This window comes from Bactrocera tryoni, chromosome 5 (genome assembly GCF_016617805.1).
Source record: "Bactrocera tryoni isolate S06 chromosome 5, CSIRO_BtryS06_freeze2, whole genome shotgun sequence".
NCBI classification, from domain to species: Eukaryota; Metazoa; Arthropoda; class Insecta; order Diptera; family Tephritidae; genus Bactrocera; species Bactrocera tryoni.
Genome location: NC_052503.1, coordinates 13,187,825 through 13,208,982, shown reverse-complemented (window position 1 = coordinate 13,208,982; position 21,158 = coordinate 13,187,825). Strand labels below are relative to the sequence as shown.

Here is a 21,158-nt window from a genome sequence, read left to right as displayed (position 1 = left end):
AAATACTATGCCGACCTAAAGTTTTCAAATTCCAATGGATCAAATTTGACCCGGACAGAAAGAATAAATTATAATATTATATTGCCTACAAAATAGGCTCCTGAAGCAAGCATCTCAATGCTTAATCCAATTTTCCGTACACTTGTTAAGCCTCGACTAGGATAGCCTTCAGAACCTTCAACTGATTTTGTTTTTTCAGTTTCGGCTCATTTTTGTAGCTCCATTTGCCAGCTTGTTTAACAGTTTCGACATTGTACTCATAAACCCACGTCTCGTCATTTGTAATTTTGTGTTTGATGAATGTAGTGTTCTCAGGTAGGTTAAGCCGTGCAGTTTAAATGAAACAGTCTGAGTCAAATTTGAACTGATGGTATTATTTTTCTCTTTTAGCCAAGGTTTTTTAAGTATTTAAAAGAGTTTTTTTCAGACTAATCAGATTTTCCTTTGGAGTACCCTGCATGAATAAGTAGATACAATAAGTGAAGGAACTCTCCAGTTTTTCCGATAATAAATCAGTCTACGCCAATCTAATACAAAACCACCGAAAAAATCGAGAAGCGTTTTATTTTTTGAACAAAATATTTATATCTCTCTTTTTGTATTTCAAATTACAAAAGTTAGCTGAATAAAAATTCAATACTCTTGAGCCACAAACAGTCTAACTTCAGCTTTTCTAAGATTCGATTACTAAAATAGATTTTTTGATCGAATTGACTTTATCGCATCGACTTTATATTTCCAAACTCACCGACAGCAAACGATGGAAACCCTTTCCTCCTCGAGTTTTAACCCCAAACCAAGTAAATACCAACAAGCAATACGCCAGCCTGAGCTAATATGGCTTAATAATGTTGACAATGGCTGCACAAACGCACAAAACCAACCGAACAACAAACATTAGACAATGCAAATACAAACAAAAACAAATAATAGTAACAGCAGCTTTACTAGACGTAAGTGAAGAGAGTTTTGTGTGTGTGTGTATGTGTGTGAGGATGCACTTGCAAAGCAAATACAAACAACAATGACGGAGACATATTCGTTGCACTTGCTAATGTGCGGCCAAAACAACAAAGCCTACACATCCACTTGTCCACGAAAATCGAAAATTGCAACTGCAACCGGCAACGCAACACATACACACACACGCACGCATAAAAGTGGAAGCATGCTCTTGCAATGAAAGGAAGTAGCAAACGCAAATACTCGTGCATAGGCACACGCATGTTGAGATCCAGTCACTAACATCTCTGCCACTTACCTCCTTGTTGGCCATCGAGCCACTTGTCGGACTGTTGCAAATGCCGAATTTACCTTCCATGCAGTGATCGGCGTCGCCGCCAAGCCCATTGCTGGCCATGAAACCGTTGTTGCCGCCAGCCGACATATTGCCCGTTATCATAGCGATATTGTTGTTTTCATTGTTGCCGTTGTTGTTGCTCTCTAATTTGCCAGCCACCGATGTTGGCGTTGACAATGTTTCGGTTGTTGGCGACATTTGTATTTCATTGCCAATGCTGCTAATGTCACAATTGCTGCCGCCGTTGTTGTTGTTATTGCTGATGATGATGCTGTTATTATTGTTGTTGGCGATGTTCTTGTTATTATTGCTATTGTTGTTGTTGTTCAACTCGAGCTTAAACTGTGACAGTGAGGACGACGGCGACGCCAACTGCGTTGCGTTGGCCAAATCAGCGGCGACGTTGCTGTTGTTGCCGTTTTGGTTGTTGTTGTTGTTGTTGCTGCTGCTGAATGTGCTACTAATATTGTTGGCAGTGGTGGACAACGGTGTGACTGTGTTAACATTAACATTCTTGCTGTTGCTGTTGTTGTTGTTGGCATTGGTGGCTATAGCCTCCGCACAATCGGCGGTGGCATAATTGTTATTAGCCTCATTGCCCAATTCGTAAATGTTGACCATGTGCGCAGCCTGTGCGTGCACCATCAGATCCCACGGATTGGCGAAGGCATCCTTGCAAACGGCACATAATAGTTTGGCGCTCATCGGCGGTGTTTCTGCGGAACATATGAGAGGGTTAGTGGAATTAGTTTGTTTTTGAAGAGATTTAAAAAAAAAATATTTATGAAACTTTATGAAGAAAACTTAGAATTTTCAAAGTGTTAATTATTAATTATTAGTATTAAAAGTTAATAATGTTGTAAGGTGGTATAAAGATCATCACTGATATATCATTTGCCGTGAGTTTTAATAAATATCTCTTAAAAGCTATCTGGCTCTACTATGTCATTTCTATAATAATAATGAAATTTTTTCAAATTTAATATTTTTTCCGTTTTTTTTTTTAAATATATAATGCAAATTTAAATCGATAACTTGAATAGTTTTTGAATTACAGTCTTATAAAGTGTAGGCGTTCAGTTCATTCAACTTTATCAGTTTATTGCTTAACGCGTCTTTCTCGAGAGAGTATTTTTGAAATTTGCTTGAGATTATTCGGAGTCACTATCACCTTCTCTGCATGTTCTGTATATACTCCGTACTATGAGCAAAACATGGTAAGATTTTGTTCATAACTCTTAATTTATTCTTCAAAATCTATTTCGCCACCCTCAAAGTTATCCCTCTTAGTCCCAATACGCTTGTGCCAACCCCTTTTTCAATTCTCGAAACCGTTGTTAAAGTCGATCTCCGGAATAGCCTTCAATGCGATTTCCCCAGAGTGGTCTTTTATGTTTGCTGAATAGCCAGAAGTCACACAGAGCTAAATCAACCGATGGTGGTGACACGATATTGGCTGAAAATTTGGCGAAAACCTCACGAAGAATAAGTGCACTATGCGACGGTGGATTATTTTGGTTAATAAACAAGAGGTGTCGACCCATAGTTCCGGCCTCTTTTTATGAATAGCTTCGCGCAAACGACGCATAACTCGACGATGTTTTTCGAAAAAAATTTAATGAATTTGGAACCAATCGTGCTTTCACTTTTCTTAGCCCCAAATTATCTTTCAAATGATTTTCACAGATCTTTTCGATATTCCAATGACGCCAGTAAGTTCTCTGACTGTTAATCGACAATTCTCAAGTAACGAATGCCTTTATTTTATTCACATGTTGATTATCATTTGATGTTGATGGACGTCCTGGACGTGGTTCGTCGTCAACGCGTTCTGGGCCCTCTTCGAATAATTTCGCGACAAACAATTATCACCGAAAGCCAACTTTCAAATTTTTGAACGTTTCGGCACCATAAATTTCTTCCGCACACAAAGTTTAATATAACTTCTTTATTGAATAATTCCACTCGTAAAAATCGCCGACTGACAGCCATACTAACCTAAGAAAAAAACTCACCTAATGCATTTTCACGAAAAATTTAAATTTAGACGTTTTACTATTTTTTTCCCACAGTAGTAGTGTCCATATAGTCCATATATTGACTAGCCAGTTGTTTGATCTGATCAAAAATCGAAGTTTCTTTTGGCAGGCTATTTTATTAATTAATATCTATTCTATCAAGATTTCTTTTACGTTTCACCCAACGAGAAAGTGTGTAACTCGGAAAAAATTTTTTTTCTATTTTATTAATTAATATATCTTAAAGTGTGCAACTCGAAAAAAAAAAAATTTTTCTTAAAACTTTGTTTTTCTTAAAATTTTTTTTTGTGGATTCCTAAAATGTGTGACAATGTATCTTTAAAATTTTAAAATAAATCATATGATAGTTTTTTCGTTTAGCTTTCAAAAATCGCCATTTAACTACCACAATATTTGTTGCCCTTAAAGAACTTAGTTGAGATCTGAACCCATCGCATGCTAGTCAAGCCTACAACCTTTTCGCTTTCTATGTTTGTCGACCATTTATAGAATATATCTCAAACAATTGTTGGTAGAAAATATTGTATTGTAAAGTCCAGAAATCAAAGAACACTCTCAGTAAACACCGTTTAGAATACATTTGTATCATATATTTAGAAAAGAAGAAAGTATAAGAAATATGTTCTGATGAAAATAGGGCTATCTTTGACAATTATGCTATTAAAAAAATGTTTTTGTTTAGAGAAAATTTTCTGTTTTTAGTCTAATTGGAGGAAAAAACCCTAAATAAATTATAAAACGTTACTAGAAAATATTCTTATTAATTAAAAAGATTATTTGCTTTTTCATACTAATTTCAAAAAATCAATTTGAATCCGAAAATTGTTACGATAACAAACAATAGCTTTGCAGTTATTCATAATAATCTATCATTCTTAAAACGATTTATAATTTCACGTGATTTTAACACTCTTATAAAATTATTTGTGAAAATGTTTAAAGTTTGTTTCACTTTCACTCTCTAACATTCATTTAGGCATCTCCTTTAGACAGTAATAGAGCAACAGCTGTTGCCAACTTTCACACAAATTGGAAAATAATCCTTTCTGCCAGCAGACAGTTCAAACAAAGCGCCATAAATTCTCCCACTTTTGTCTACTAGAAGCTAGCATAGCAAGCATTTTGATAGTTTTATTCAATGCTGTCCGATGGAAAGCCTAAAAGTCGACTATATATTTAGTAGCGAGTTAATGTAATAAAGCTTATGACCCGGTAGGAAATTTGTTCTAATTGGTTGAATTCTTAAAAATTAAAATACTTGTGGGTAAATTATAACATTGGCAAAATATAAAATTTATATACAATTTATCTCAGATAGTGGCTATTTACAATGGTAGAGAGATATTGAGCATAGCAAAAGCATTGCATGTTCAATTCACTCAATCAAGTTATGTTCGAATTCGAAGTTGCAAAATTTTTAGTTGCCCAAGCTTCAGCAAAAGTCAAGAGCGTTATTGTAATCAATGCTTAATTTATGGTATGCAGACTGGATGAAATATAAATTGACCTATCATTAGGGTGATTCTATATGGTGAAGTTTTTTTATATGAATTAAGGGTAATGCGTTTTAAAGCCTCTTCTTTAATAACAAAATAAATTAAATAAGTAAAAAAAAAATTTTGGAACCACCCTAGTGTAATTTTTTAAACCACCTTTTTCAGCTTAAACTGAGAGAATTAATCATTATTAATTAATCCCAGCTAATTTTCTTTAATACAAACAATAAAATTTTCAATTTAGTACCACCCTTATGCACTCATAGGTCGAATATGTGCAACAAAATATGGCTGCCAGCCAAACATGTGCAAACAAGTGTCGACTGACACGTTGGCAAAAGTGTTAAACAATAATAAATTAATTACAAACAACAGTAGCAGCTAACGGTAGCAAGAATAGCAACAACAACAACAAACAAATACAAATTACTACGCAATTTCAGCTGGAATTTCTGTAAGATGCGAAACAAGTGTTGCAATAACAATTTGCATGAAGTGGCATGCAACGGCAGCACGCTGTGGCACATACACACATACATAGATGCTGTGTCTTTAGATATTTTAAGAGCTGGCAGTCAATGCTGTTGCTGTGCTTTATTGGTGTGGGTGCAATAACAATGTGGCAATGAAACACCAGCACTTGGCTGCGTGCAGACGCCATACCATACTTACTTGCAGCAAAGGCAACATCCTGGCACTTGCAAGTGAAACGCAACTTGCAATAACTCCGCTTGTGGTCTAATAATTCAGCCAGCTCGTTGAAGCATTCCCGACAATTGCCACAAATTAATGTGTCCGGATTGCCTGGAAAAAATAAAGTTTTTTTGTGTAATCAATTTCGGAAGTGTATATATACAAGTAATTATATGTATGTAAATGTGTGTACTATGTATAACATCATAATGTACATATGTATATAATAACTACAATCTCTTCAAACGTAACTCCCTTTAGCCTTCCCAACGTCTACTTATTTCCTTAATTCGTCATGAGAGAAATATACTACAACTATAATTGATTAATGTTGACTTTGTCCACTGGTGGCAATCGTCTCACTTCTTGGAACAATGATATCGACACAGTTATCACACTCTTCAAGATCACACTTAATAGAAGCCTATTCTGGTAGAAATGTATCCAATAGATTATTTCAGTTTCTTTTGGATCTGTAGACTTATAAGTATTTAGTATATCAAATTTGGGCCATTATAACATCATATCAGTACATTTATCTTACAAAATTTTATTTTTCAAAATTTTTTTATCTCATAATATTTTTTATATCATGCTATTTATTACTTCCAAAATTTGCCGAGACTATGCTTAGATTCATAAATCTAATTGTTTTGTTAATATTTTATCTCATGATATTTATTCCCACCAAAATATTTCATCGCACGATAATTTTTTTATCTCATGCTTTTTATTATATATTGAATACTGGATCCATGGCAGTTTTGTTAGGTATATACCTACTTTCATAAGATCTTATCAGTTCGTTCACATTCAATTTGACTTATTCTCCCTTAAAATAACATGAATATGACGTTCTTTATATTAATTATAATTCAGAGCCAGATTTTTCATTATACGTAGTTCAGCACGTTCATAAGTCAAATAAATGTTTCGCCTTGAAAGCATAGTTTAGATTACTGCCGCATTCATAATGTTCAATAATGCTTTTTCGATAGATGTAACTTCGATATATGCATTAGGCATTGGATCTCTGGCCATAGCTCTCAGTCTGTGCGATATTTTTAGTTTAAATCTTTAGTATACTTTTCGAAACTTATACCTACTTTCTAGCATCCTCAGTATCTGGACTATTTTCCAGGATAAATCTTTGACTTAATAAACTTAACGAGTAACCATGTCAGACCACTTGTTTTTTCGAGTTCGAATAAAATTCGGAAAATCAGGTATTAAGAGAAAAATTTCTGATTTTTTATGAACTGAAGTCGGACGTATGGCTTGTTAAGCTTGTTACTAAGGGCAAATATGCTTCGAGGAGCACCTAACTAATCCACAACAGTCTACTTAATGGCATGCTGATAACATTTATTAAAAAATATTTGCACATAATTTACTATTATACCAAAAAATATCTGACAGCTTTATGGTTTATATTAATTGAAAAAAATATTTACGAAATATATCTGAAATACTGAAAGAAATCGCCAATCAAAAAATATTATAAGCATCACTTTCGAAATTTTCATTCCAGCTTTGTGGTAAATCCGGCACATCATCACTTCGCCAATTCATTTGACTATCCGACTGCTCGTAAAAACTCGTGTGGCGTGGACGACGTCTGACTGCATGTCGTCGTCGCTTTCTGTGCTCCGTGAAGTGGTCCCGAGCTGCTTTCTTTGCATTGATTTTGCATATATTACTGCTGCGTTTATTTGTATGTCGACTACTTAGCTTGGACCCGAAGTCGGCTTTATGACGCTGTCGACGAATTACGGTACTTCGCCTATGATGGCTTATATTTCTGTAGTGCTCACTTTTTTGACGCTTGGGCTTAGTGGTGCCGCTCTTCAAACGCTTTATTGAATCTTTGTGTTGTAGAATGTCTTTCAGTTTTACCTTTTGATGACAGCGGTCACAGTTCGGTTTTGACTTGAACCATTTGCTAAAGAGTTTTTGCAGTGGAAAAAAGCTTTTTACTTTACTTTCTGTCGGTTCCTTAGCAGGTGATGCAGTCGGTAATGCTTTTGCATTCGAAACCTCTTTTGTGCTCCCACAATTCTTGTTTCTTCCCAACAAGCGGCCCATAAAACTCAGTTTCTGTTGAATGGGGTCAGCTTGTTCTTGTCTGCGAAAGTTTTCTAACGAAATTTGAGCTTGACTCTTTTTCGTGAATTGTTCTATACCGAAATCATTACACCCCTTGTCAGCGCCAAACTTATTTTTGTCGCCAAAATCAGTGTCGAAGCAAAAGTCATCAGCGTCATCGGGTGACTTACAAACATCGTGTGAAACGGTATCTATTTGTGGTATGGGTACTATATATGGCGAGGTGTTCTTTTCATCATCGTACTTCTTGCATTGATCGAGTGGCATTAACGGCATTGGCTTCTCCGTTGGTTTATGTCGAAAATGTTGTATATTGTGATTTTTGCCCGCACATTTTTGCGCCATCGGTTGTGGTGGTGGCGGTTTCGTTGGACAAAACGGCAGTTTTACCTTCATTGCATCCTCAAAGATGCCCGACTGATCTTCATCTCTTACTTCCTTATAATCGGGATAATGTAGATTTTTACTACGCTTTTCATATTGTGGTTGGTCTTGTTCGTCGGGGTAGTAGTTGCTTTCGTAGTTCTTGAATCGACTCTTTGAGCTCCCTGAGTCTTTGAGACCACGCAAATAATACCGCTGGTAACGTGGTTGTCCGGCGTAATGTACTAAAGTCAACATTTTGGATTTATCAACTGCTTTATTCTCACGTTCCCGCAACTCCCGCACGACGCGACTGAGCTTGGCACGCATTGAAGGTGCGTGAAATTCTCGTTGGGCTTTCCAACGATGCTTTAAGTGTCTTCGCAGTTTCTGTGTATTTATTTGTGTTGGTGGCTTCGCGGTTGTGGCGCTGGGAGCTTCGGTCACAGGATAACACATAGTCGCATATCCAACAAGGGACTGGGTTGTCACTTCTGGCGGATTATTCGGTAATTTTATGGGTGTCGTCACTTCGGGAGGAGAGACGGTTTGCGCTTGGGTTGTTGCTTCCTGTGCATCGCCAGCAGGAGGTTGTGTTACTGAAGGCACGATTGTCTGTACTGTTTGAGTTGGAGTACCCTCTGGTGATTGTGTAACTGCGGATGAAGCGGCTTGATAAGCGGTCGTGGTAGCCATCTGCTTATCGTTTGAAGGCGGTACAGGAACATTTTGAGACGAGATTGGTGTTGTCGCATCCAGCGTGCCATTGCCCGGCGGCTCGGTTACTGGAAAGCACATCGTTGGATAAGCTTCAATCGAGGTAGGCGTTGTGAACGAAGTATCATTTGTTGCGTTAATGCCTGCAGGTCTCTCGGTTTGTACATCTGGTCTTGATGATGTTGCATAAAGTATTTGTAAGGCACCACCCTCTTTGTAGGGGCTTATCGGTTTCGAGGTGTGTGTTTCGTGATCTGCCATCTTCACTGCGAGATCTGTAATTTCTTCTTCATCAGGGCCACATGTGGTGTGTGGCTCAGCTTGATCTGTGATTTCTTCCTCATCAGGTCCACATGTGGTATGTTGCCCAGCTGGTTCTGTAATTTCTTCTTCATCAGGTCCGCAGGTGGTGTGTGGCCCAGCTGGTTCTGTAATTTCTTCTTCATCAGGTCCACATGTAGTGTAACCATCTCCTAATGGTTTGAGTATAAGCAGCTGGATATGATGTTTATAAGTGTTGGTCTCAACGGTCTGCCCATGCGCTGATATTTTTTCATTATGCCCTTGTTTTTCTTGTTTTACTTCCGAGCCATTCTGTTGTTTCCTGCTTTCAGATGTTGCAGACTCTTGCTTATCTGGTGGTGGATTAGATACTTCTTCCTCTTCGGGTCCACATGTTTCGTTTTCTTCACCTTCTTCACTTTCTTCTTCACACTCTGACTCTTCTTCTGAGCTTTCGCTACATTCCTCTTCTGTTTCCTCATTTTCGGTAGTTTTGTCTCCGGTTTGTTCTTCCTCTGCGTTTTCTGTCGTTGTTTCATTTCTATGTAAGACGTGTGACTTAAAGAGTTGCAGAGCAATTTTTTTTACTAACTCGTCCCCTTCGTTCTTTGCTGTGGAGGCTTCTTTTGATTTTGAGTGCGGTCTTTCGATACTGGTTTCATGTTCGCCGTGCTTTTTTGCTTCGGAATCTTTATCCCCATCACCACCTTTGGTAGTTTCCATTCCCCCGCGATTACAAGTGCAAGAAATTATTTTAGTGCTGGATTCTTCTTTTCTTGTAACCATTTCTTCCTCACTATTTTCCATCGTTCTATTGTGGCTGCGTTGTGTAGACTCTTCCTCCTTTTCTGCATCGGATTTCTTTTTCGTTTCGTCCTCACGATCTTCAGATTTGTGTTCACCTTTTGTTGTGTTGTGACCCTTTTTAGCATCTTCGACTTCTGATTCACTTTTTCTTGTCGTTGTTGCCTCCTCATGGTCTTCATCTGTGTGTTGGTTCTTCGATTTATTGTCGTGTCGTTCTGTTACGGTTTCTTCGTCTTCCGAATCATGTTTTGTTGTCGTATGCTGTTCTTCCTCACGATTTTCTTCATCGTGTTTATCTTTATGGTGATGCCGATGCTTACCCACTTCTTCGCCTTCTAACCCATGTTTTGTCGTCGTACTATCCTTATCTCGGTTTTCCTCTCTATGCTCATTTCCGTCATGTCCACTTTTCATTTCATTTACACAACGTTCGGTTGTAGCTTCATCCGTATCCGAAGCATGTTTTCTTGTTGCCGCTTCTTCTTCGCGATCCCTGCCTCTGCTTCCATATTTCACGTTATGATATTGCGAATGTGTGGTGGCAGCCCATGTTACAATCTCCCTTTCGGTTGTTGTGCTGCAGGTGGTGTTCTCTTTCGGTGGCATTGTAAAGTCTTCAGCGTGTAGCGTACGCGGCGTAGCTATGGGATGACTGCCGAGATCAATGAAGTGTTCTTCCTCTGCTCCGCCACCTTTGCCATGATTTTCGTATTCTTCATCTTCTTTCTTAAGTAGCATCTTCATGGCATGGGATAGCATTTTGCCTTTCAATTTGAGCAAGCCTTCAATGTACTCCTGATACTTGGCCGCACCGTGTGCAGCGTTGCATTGCATATTCCGCGCATTCGACAATAATATTCTTACAGTTAAAATCGTAAAAATTAAATAAACCGTTTTTGAGAAATACATTTCGAATATTTACTTATAAAAAATCAAATGTCTTTCAAGTTTTCTACACATTCAAAGAATCGTTTTACGAAATGTGTTGGAAATTTTTAAAATAAAAAATCGATAGCTTTATGCATATCGATTTTGAAACTACTGCTTTTAATATTTTTTTAATATCAAGCAAAATTGGAAGTTTTTTGTTTGAGCTTGTGGACTTGGTTTATAATCCTCCTCCGTTGTCCGTCGATAGTCTTGAGTTTTTTTATAGACTGAAATATATTTTCCCTCACTGTTTGTCGAAAATAATTCGGGAACAACTTTTTCTGAAGTTAATTAAATGATCCATAATTTCAAGAAATGTATAACGTTTCTACAAAACTACAGAAAAACGTCTCAGCTTAAAGAAAAGTACTCTGAGTGGACAATTTCAGATAGTTATCTTAAAACCTATCTTCCAACTGGAAGATAGTCGGGTTTCCGAGGTCCTCTTGCGTTCTAGGGTTAGATATTTGCTTCACCAGTCAGCTCAGCAAGGGGTGGTAAACAACCAGAACTTTTGTGACTGTGAAACCTTCTAGGTCGTAAGATGTCTTCCGAACTACTGGCTCCTAATAAAGTCAATCACGCCGCAATTGTAAATGTTCCGACTAGACGCCGCAATAGGTCCTATAGGTTACAAAAGGTGTGACTAAACAGTCTGTCGGATGCTCTTTGTCACAGGTGTATGGAAGAAGGTGAGTTGGAATCATCTTGTCACTTCCTCCTCTATTGGCCGGCTTTTATCAGTAAGAAAAAAGGACACATTTTCTGCCAAAGTGAGATTCGTCAATTTTGGCTCAACCCTATGACCTAACTTAACCTATTCTGTAAAGGTTGAATAAACATGACTATTCTCTATCTGCTAGATCTCCGATTCAACTTTTTCTTCATATAGGGAAATTTATAAATCGCAATAGCTGCTTCCGAATATTTGATACAACTTAAAAACATTGCCTGTGGACATCATCGGAAGGTGTATGGCTTCCAAAGTTGCTATCAGATTCAGAGAGTCTGGGTTTCTAAAAGAACACTCGGAAATCCTCACTCACTTTGACTTTCTAACGGATCGCTTGGATCGACAAATCGAACTCTGCCGGCTCCTTCTCTACCCATATACTGCCGAGGGAGTTGTGGGTGGGAAGAAGTCGTTGATGGAGAGGGGTAGCGAGCTTCTTCAAGGATGGGTCTACTCCCAGGAGCTCTCTATCAATTGCAGTTTCAGACTTTCTGACTAATACAGTGTTTTCCAGGCCGGGGTAGCAGCCATTAAGGTAGCATTAGATTTTTTGTTGTGGAGTGCAGCCTCCTTCAGAGAAGTGACCATCCACCAATGCTGGGCCTGCGATACGTTATGTTAGAAGGTCTCCCTGTAATTCCTTTTTACTTTACAATTAATCAGTCGGTCTCAGCACTGAAACTTTCCTATACCCCCAAATTTTCCCGAAGGAACTGGCATATTGAATAAACCCTGAATATAACCTAGCAAGAATACTCCAATTTCACCTCGCTCTACTTCATTCTGAACTCTTCAAACAAATTCTTTGTCAATTCTCGTTTTCACCCAAGACTTTTTAGAGCTTAGCAGCAGATCTCTCTCCACTGATTTACCCATCGAGCCCAAGAGCAAAGAGTCAAACGGAAATCCCACATTAATTCCGTTTAAGTTGCTTACCGGGCACAAACTTTACCATGTAGATATGTGCCAGCGTATGCGTACACACCGTACTCTTCCGTCGGTCGGTTTATGCAACCGTTATTGGTCAACTGTCAATAGTCGCTCAGCGTATCATCAATACTTACTGTAAACTTTGAACGGTCCCCATTGTTGATTCGAACTTAATTGCTCTTGTTGCTGCGGCAGCAGTTGTTGTTGCGGTTGCTGTTGCTGTTGTGTTTGCTTTTGCAAAAGTGATGACTTGTGCTGCTGCTGTTGTTGTTGTTGCTGTGATTGCTGCATACCAGGCAGCGACAATGTCAATGGTTGCAAGGCACCACCAATATACGACGCTTGTTGTTGTTGCTGCGTTTGGCCATTTGCCAAGCTGCCATAGTTGGTGGCTGCTGTTGACATCTGCTCATTGGCCCCACCAGCACCACTGCCAACACCATTGAGGCCAGCCGCACCAGTGCCACCAGCGCCATTCAACAACGTTGTTTGATTAGCGGCGGCAATTATTGCTGATGTGGCATTCTGCACGGTTGACGACGATTTCAATTGCAAGCCACCCGTCGCGGTCAGCGTGTATTGACCGACAGCCGCAGCGGCCGCAGCCGCCGCCGCTTGTTGCTGTTGTTTGATCTGCTGCTGCTGTTGTTGTTGCTGTTGCTGCTGTTGCTGTTGCAAATAGACGCTGAGACTGTGATGCGCGGCGGCGTTGGTGGGTGTGTTGGCGCCACTCGCACTGCCGGCAACACCATTGCATGTGGCGGCAGCAGCAGCCGCGGCGGCGGCGGCAGCGGTGGCATTGCCCAGCAAGCTGTGCTGATGCTGATGCAGCAACAATTGTTGTTGTGGCAAGAGGTTGGCTGTCATGGCAGCCATGGCGACGGCGGCCACCTGCTGCTGGTGCTGGTGCTGCTGTTGTTGTTGTTGATGGTGATTATGCGCCTGCTGCTGTTGCACGTGATGCTGATGATGTGGATGGGGCAACAAGTGTGTGGACTGCTGTTGCTGCTGCTGTTGTTGTTGCTGTTGCTGTTGGTGCAGCTGTTGCTGGTGTTGTTGGGCCAGTGCTGCTGCGGCGACAGCGGCATTTATGTTGCTGCTATTCACCGCATCGCTGAGCAAACGCGTCGTGGATGTCATTAGGCGTTTACGCTTCTTCGGACGAACACCGGATGAGCGCAGCAGCGTCGACGAGCAGTAGCTGTCGTAGAAATAGTCCCTGTGTAAATGAGAGAGACAGAAAGAGAGAGTGGAAAAAGTGAAAAATAAGCAATAAAGTGACGCAAAGCGAGTTTAATTGAAATGTAAACACCGTTAAATGCTGGTAAAGGTGGAAACGAAAGTGAAAATATATGTATGAAAACAAATACGTAATGGAGCAAAAATGACTTTGTACAGAAAAGTGTCGTTTACTTTCGATGGGATGTTACTTTTGGTTAGGTAAGCTCCTTTTGTTCTGCTTTAGATAACTTAAATGTAGAGCCGGAATGCTTTATTAATTTTTCTTCTGATAGCGTTTGTGCATATTCTCTCAGAAATTAGCCCAGAAAACTTAAAAATATTTTTGATAAACATTCATCTAGACTTTATTTCGAATGAACATTTAAAGAATCGGTAATTCGGGTAACCAATGAATCGGTTTCTCACCAAGTTTATCCATTCTATGGAATATCTTGGAGATCTTGGTTTGCGGGCCTACAAAACCCAACTCGTGCAAGAATTGAAGCCGAACCATGATAAAGCGATTTTTGCACAGCAATCAGGCTCACTTTTGATCATTATTGAGACATCGTTACATTCTCAAACAGTCATTGCTTCACATTCTTTCAAAAATGAAACCGGTCACAATGTCAATGGAGAACGCCTTAGAACCATAATAAATTTCTTTTTCATGTCTGGATTGGAGGATGCTGTTGGTTACGACCTTTGGTTCCAACAAGTTGGCGCGCTACAATGAACGAAACAATAAATTTATTGAAGGAAGCTGTTGGTGAGCGCATTATCTCACGCGTGGGCCTGTGGCTTGACCTTCAAGATCGTGCGTTTAACACCGCTTGACTATTTTTTGTGGAGTTAAGTGTAGTCCCTTGTCTACACAGATAACCACTCGGTTTAGGTTTGGGAAGGGGTTTAGAGAAATAGTGGGGAAAAATACCAGGTCTTCTATCTAAAGACCGACGTTTTCGACTAACTCTCAGCAGTTAGATGACTTTCTACAACATGGTCGTAATAATACTTAATTTGGGTTTTCAAAGTGCTGATTGGTGGAAATAGACTTAGATTGATATTTTAATCAAATATACTATTCTCCGATAACCTTTATTGTTGAAAATTTGGCAAACATATATATATGTACATATATATATTGCGACTTAATTAAAATCTAAGATTTCTTCAACTTTTGAGTACACCCTATATTCGATTACAACCAAAATTACTGGCTACTATTCTCCAAAGTAATAGAAATAATAAAACTTGCTAAAAAGCGTCAACACTCCCCTAGCTGACAATTAGTGGCAACCATTTGAAAACTCACTTGTATTTGTGTGTATTAATTTTTCCTGTCGAACATCAAGCTCTAACCGAAAAACCACAACAAAAAGCAGCAAACCCGAAAATCAAACACTTAAAAATTGCTGCTTGACAGACACTGATATTGTCAATATTTGTTTGTGAACAAACACACAAGTATACCCACACACATACATATATACAAAGTGTAAACAGTTGACTCTTGTCTTTCGACAACTATTAACCCTCACAAAAAGTTTAGAAAAAATCAAATGCTGCTCAACCCTTTGGAAAACTCTACAACCTGCACAAATTTCTCAACGGCTGCCGCACTGATTGATTGACACACACACAGGTACACAAAGCACTTAGCGCCTTCTTCAACCCATTCCAGCATCCCAAAGCAAACAGCATACAAGTGCTTAAACTATAAGTCAACATGTTGCACGTTTGCTTCCCATCCGCCAAATCTGAATTCACGGACCGTCACCGCGCCGCCCTAACCTCAATTCAACTAAATTTGTGGTTGCATGTATGTAGGTGGGTAGGCCATTTTGTATTTTGACCTTTCTGGCTGATTTTCGGCTATTGCCGGTTGGGCGGCTGTATTTTCGGTGCATTGTATTGTCACTGTATCGCAAACGATCTGTGTGGCAGTTGCGGCTTGTGGTAAGTGGTGTGGTAACAATTGATGAATCGACAATTGCGTATGTGTGTGTGTGTGCGAGTACGTGTGTGGTTACTTTGTGGTTTAAAATTGCTGTTTATACTGCAGTTGCATTTAATGATATCTATTCCAGGTGAAATATGTACTAGCTAACTTCTTTATATAGGGTGGTTTTTAAGTGTGATGGAAATTAGTTTTAAAATAAGAAATAATAAAATTCGTAAGTAGGAAACGTTTTGACTGCTTTAATTCAAAACTTTATTTTCTAAATTTTTGAAAATATCGTATATTAAATACCGCTTCTAGCCACACCATGGTTTTTGATATCCTATAGAATAAAACTTAAATTCGGTGACAAATATTGCTCTCCCTTCCAGAGAAGAGTGGGAAATGGGTGATGTGAACAGAAACACAGAGATAAGAAAGTATGCGGATGGATTTCAGCCACATAATCGAGAGAGAGCTGATGTCCTTTCAGCTAAATTAGATACCAGAATCGCCTATCGACTACCAGCCCACCGAAGTATCTTCCAAGCGGAGATTACAGAAATTAAAGTAAGGCTTCTCGCTCTGAAAACAAGTGTTCTCTCAAAAAATTATATTTATATTTACTTAGGATTTCATCAAAGCTCGTGAAAGACTGCCGTGATCTATTATGCTATTTCACGATAAACCTTCAACGGGTTCCAGGACGTAGTGGTACCCCTGGTAACTGTTAAACAAATGAACTAGCCAAGGCCAGCACCGTCCTACAATTAGACTCTGAAAAAGGAGGAATTTATATGCCTCTAGCTAATTTTAGATATTTAATCGACAAACATGAATATACATAGCGTATAGGTGGAGTCAATCTCGTAATTTGTTCAACAAGCAGGTAAACGTGATATGAATGGAATATGGGTGGCACATACCGATTGTCAATATTCAAAAGAGCTTAACAACTGTAGTAGGATTACTAACAGGTCTAATTGGCAGACACGCTAGCAGACTTTTATAGAACCTTAAAGAGAAAGAAGAAGAAGAAGAAGAAGAAGAAGAAGAAGAGAATAGAACATCTGCTATGCGAAGGCAAGACTTTGTTCAGTAAAAAAATTGAGATTATCGGTCGAGGGTTTCTTGACTATATCTCGGAGGCTTCACACATAAAACTTTTTATTGATGAATTTCTTCAGAAGCACAGGGTGGTTCAGAGAGGATATACTTAATAGAGTGTGGGAATTTTAGTGGCGGTGGTTTCACAATGAGCCTCCTAATGGCTAAGGTCATCACACATCCGATTTAACTATTAACCATCCTAAAGACTCGTTAAACTTATTTAATAGTTGAAGCAGATTGGTAAAGGGCTTAAAGTGAATAACAATATTTATTCCAAGAAATTCAAATTGATCATGACCAAAGTAAAAGCGCAAAATTATGGTACTAACTCATGGTATGTTAACCTGTAGAGTCTGCTCATCGTTCAAGTACTTTTCTGAAATTTCTGGAATAATAAAATTAATTGTGAGACCCTGCAGCTTGTCTCAGCCCTGATCGAACGGTATTGTGTACTTTTTTTGTCTTTAAAACAAAATTTCAGAATAAACTGAAATTTTATAAAAGTTCATTTCGGATCGTCATATCTAAATTTTGAATTTCATACAATTAATCACATCCATGGAACGCTGAGCTGTACGAGCTTTACGACGACATTGACATAGTTCTGCGAATTTAGAGACAGCGGCTACGCTGCCAAGATTCCAGGCTTCCACAGAGAGTATTCGACGTAGTACCCTCAGGAGGAAGCAGAGGAAGAGGAAGACATCCACTCTGTTGGAAAGGCAGAAGGACCTGGCTGCACTTGGAATCTCCAATTGGCGCCAAACAGCGAAAAGGAAGAACGACTGGCCCGCTGTTATAAACTCGGCTATAACAGCTTAAGCGGTGTCTACGCCAGTAAAGAAATAGAAGAAGAACCACATTCAATGACATTTTAAATCAAATTTCTGAAAAACATCAAAACTTTCCTACAGGTCATAGGCGTCAAGCGTTTGTTAAATATTAACTGTCAGCAGCATGAAAAGCGCAACACTACGCGACAGCGAATAAAGTACGTACATGTCAGCACTACACACACCACACACACACACATAACGAGTTGGTCATCATTATGCCGGCCATCAACGGCAAATGTCAACGCCAAACAAACTGGCGACAAGTGAGAGTGCCTGCAACGTAACGCCCAACGGTATTATTTTTGCACTCGCCGACAAACGGACACACGACCATTGTTTTTGTAAGCCAAGCCATTTATAAATATGCACATTTGTTGTCATGCGGGTGTATGTGTGCACTTGCACGAGTATGCGTGTGACGCATTTGTAGTGTTGACGGAACACTTCACGACGCATATCAAAGCGCGAGCGCACAGCAAGGGCCAACGAGTAGCTCTTTTCCCGCTAGTGACAGTGGGTGACTGAAAAAAGGACACAACTATATATGAATATACATACATACATGTATGTATATGTGTGTCTATGATGGCGCTTTGGAGTGGACAAAACTGTTGCCAACAAACTGCGACAAGTTTCGCACAGTCGGTCCTCAGTCCGCAGTCCGCAGTCCTGAGCGATCAACCAGCATTCGCCAGCCGCCAAGCGCCCACAAGCCGCATTAAAACAAAGAAAGGCCGCCGCTACCTCGCAGCCAACAAAAAGGACATTCGAGTGATGAATTGTTTGTTGTTATTTGCAGCAAGTAACCGCACACAGCCAAGTGGCGAGCAGCGAAAGTACACAAAAATGAAACTGAATAAACGAAATAAATTGTTGGAATGCCGCCGCTTTCGTTTGAGGCGCAGCAGCTTGGCTTGGAATTTAATTTTTGTAGTAAATTTTGCATAAACGAAGAAATAAATAAGAAAAAACGTAATCTGCGGCCTTCGTAAATTCAAAGCTTCCGCACAAGAACTTGATTTTGATCGATCAGTTTGCATGGCAGCTATGTGTTAGAGTGGGCCGATTTGAACAATTTGCTCGGAGATTGTAGCATTTGCTTTAAAAACAATATATGCCAAATTTCGCGCGAATATCTCTTCAGAAGAATAAGTTTTCCTTCCAAGCTCTGGATCCCGATTGTTCATTTTGCATGGCAGCTATATCTTATGGTGATGCGATATAAGCGATTCCGAGAAATAAGCAGTTTCTTAGGAAGCAAAATACACGTGCAAAATGTCAGATCGTTATCTTAGAAACTGAGGGAGCTCTTCTCGGATGTGCAGACACACCGATAAACATGGCTAAAAAACTTTGTTCGTCCAGATGCTTATTTATATATAAGTTTACTTTATAGAGTCTCCGACATTTCCTTCTGGGCGTTACAAACTTCATGGCGAACTTAATATACTCTGTACAGTGTGCGATTAAAGAAAAAGAGCGGGCGAGAGTTGAGAGAAATATAAACGGTTTAATGATATGTAAATATTTTAAGTAGTGAGGAATTGCTAGAAAGGGCGGAGTGTCCACGAAGTGGCACGAGCAAAAACAACAAACCACGTGCGCTCACTGCCATCCACTGTGCCGAGTAGTTTGTTGAGTCGCTGGGGTTTGAAGTGGAAAATTGTTAAATGACGTGAATTTGTAGCGCATTTGTCAGACTTTGACCAAAAAACAAAAAAAAAATATATGTAAACTACAAATTGCAGATTTCGGCAAATAGCCGAACCAAAATAGAAATTTAATTAAAATGCACTTTGAAGCGTGAATTGGCACATTAGAGCGGCTCTCAACTGCGCCAATATAATTTAACACTCAAATCTTGTACCTTTTTTGTGCAACAAGTGTGTATATATGTATGCACATACAAGTATATATATATAAAAGATCCATTTATTTACATTATATTCAATTACACACACATGCGCCTTCAAGTGCTTCGAATTTACTGAGGTCCGGCGCTGCTGTCTCAAAAAGGGGACACATGTTTACAATTCGTTGGTCATTAATAAATTTTGCTGCCAATACTTGAGCACCGTTATCAATCATTCGCGTGGCAATGCTATTAAATTGCCTGAGGGTGCACACCTTTGGAGCTTTCTTTATTTGCTGTAGTAATACCGTTATTACTCATTTGGCGTAATGTTGAACATGACAAGTACAGACGGCTACATTACATACTATATATACACTTATTTCTTTGGCAGTTTCTAGAAATATTAATAACGCACTTGCTTCTACAGGGTGATTCGAATAGCATTTTTTTAAAGCAGCCTGAGATTTGGTTGGTTAGCAAGACTTTTCATAGGAAGGCAGTGATGTAATGTGGGAACAATGATGTTGTGTGTTAAAATACACCTGGCTAGAGAACTATTTCCTTTATCCAGTATTGCTTTCTAATGTCATATGTAAAACTAATGATATGTAGGAACTGCTGTTTGGACAAATAGTTTCGTGTTAGTCTGATATTCGCTAAAAGAAAATATTCTTCCGCTCTGAGACCAATAAACCACCTACTTGCTTTAGAATCATAGTACAAAAGTAAACTAGCGGCATATTTCAAGCCATTATGCGTGTCATTCTCCAATTCCTCGTCGAAATGCTTGAACGAGTCATCGAAAATTAGAGTTGATGGACCATTTAAGACGTAGCCATGACCAACATTGGAAAGATATAATCTGCAACAACTATTTGACAAAGAACGTTCTCTCGAATGATGATAATGATTCACCATTAAACTTGTAGTTTCTGTATTTTTTGTTTAAAAAAGTAGGGAACCTCCAAATGGATCAACCTTTAATTAACCAAAAAGTTTGAAACGGCTTAAAATTCATTGAAGAGAGCAAACTACCGCTTGACGTTGGATTTATTGGAAAAAAGATGTCTTCATTTTCAGATTTACCTTATGTAGTCTATGAACCCGTTGTTAAGACATAGTTGGTCGAAGACAATTTTTAAATTTTTAAACAAAAAATTTTAAGGTTATACAAATGTTATACTAAGATTAAGTTATAGTTATTAGTTGAATCTTGTGAACTTACCAGTCATTTCCGGTTTTGGATACATTCTGTCGCTTTCTACCAATTTGGTGTGGTTTGGGTTCGGCGACCATATTGACATCTGAAATTAAAAAAAATATGGAAAAATTAAATATTTAGGTATAAACGTACATTCGAAAAGAAAACTACAAAATTTGCGCCTGGAAATGCAAACAGATGTGTATATGAGGTATCATTTAACAGGAATAAATCAGTCCTAATATACATATACTATGGTGCCGAAACCCTGATGATCTGACTTGTTTTAACAACAAAAACGCGATTTGAAATCAATGAGATGCTACGATAGATCCATAAAGTCGTTCGATGGTTATATAAACTTACCACTGAACATACTGAAGTTAACCAATAAAGACTCCTAGCTTATTAGGATAGAATAGAACTTAATCGATGTTTGCACTGACACGAAGGTCTGTTGTGTCATCTTCCCTATCACACGACAGAATTACGCTGATACGATCCCTATCCTAATATATGGTTCCAAGAGGCTTATTATGCTAAGCAATATTTACTTGCAAAACATCCAACAATCTTTAGGCCCTAAAAATCTACTCA

At 38.9% G+C, this 21,158-nt stretch overlaps 1 protein-coding gene across 1 annotated transcript in view; it reads right to left on the bottom strand.

The window, feature by feature from the left end:
- Nucleotides 1–21,158, bottom strand: part of LOC120776683 (putative uncharacterized protein DDB_G0282129) — a 102,684-nt gene that overhangs the window by 6,828 nt on the left and 74,698 nt on the right. Inside the window, exons 5-8 of the mRNA XM_040107561.1 lie at nucleotides 20,586–20,664; nucleotides 12,531–13,615; nucleotides 5,508–5,639; nucleotides 1,262–2,016 (exon numbers count right to left, since the gene is read on the bottom strand). Of these exons, the coding sequence (XP_039963495.1) occupies nucleotides 1,262–2,016; nucleotides 5,508–5,639; nucleotides 12,531–13,615; nucleotides 20,586–20,664 (2,051 nt within the window). The remainder of the gene's footprint in view (nucleotides 1–1,261; nucleotides 2,017–5,507; nucleotides 5,640–12,530; nucleotides 13,616–20,585; nucleotides 20,665–21,158) is intronic.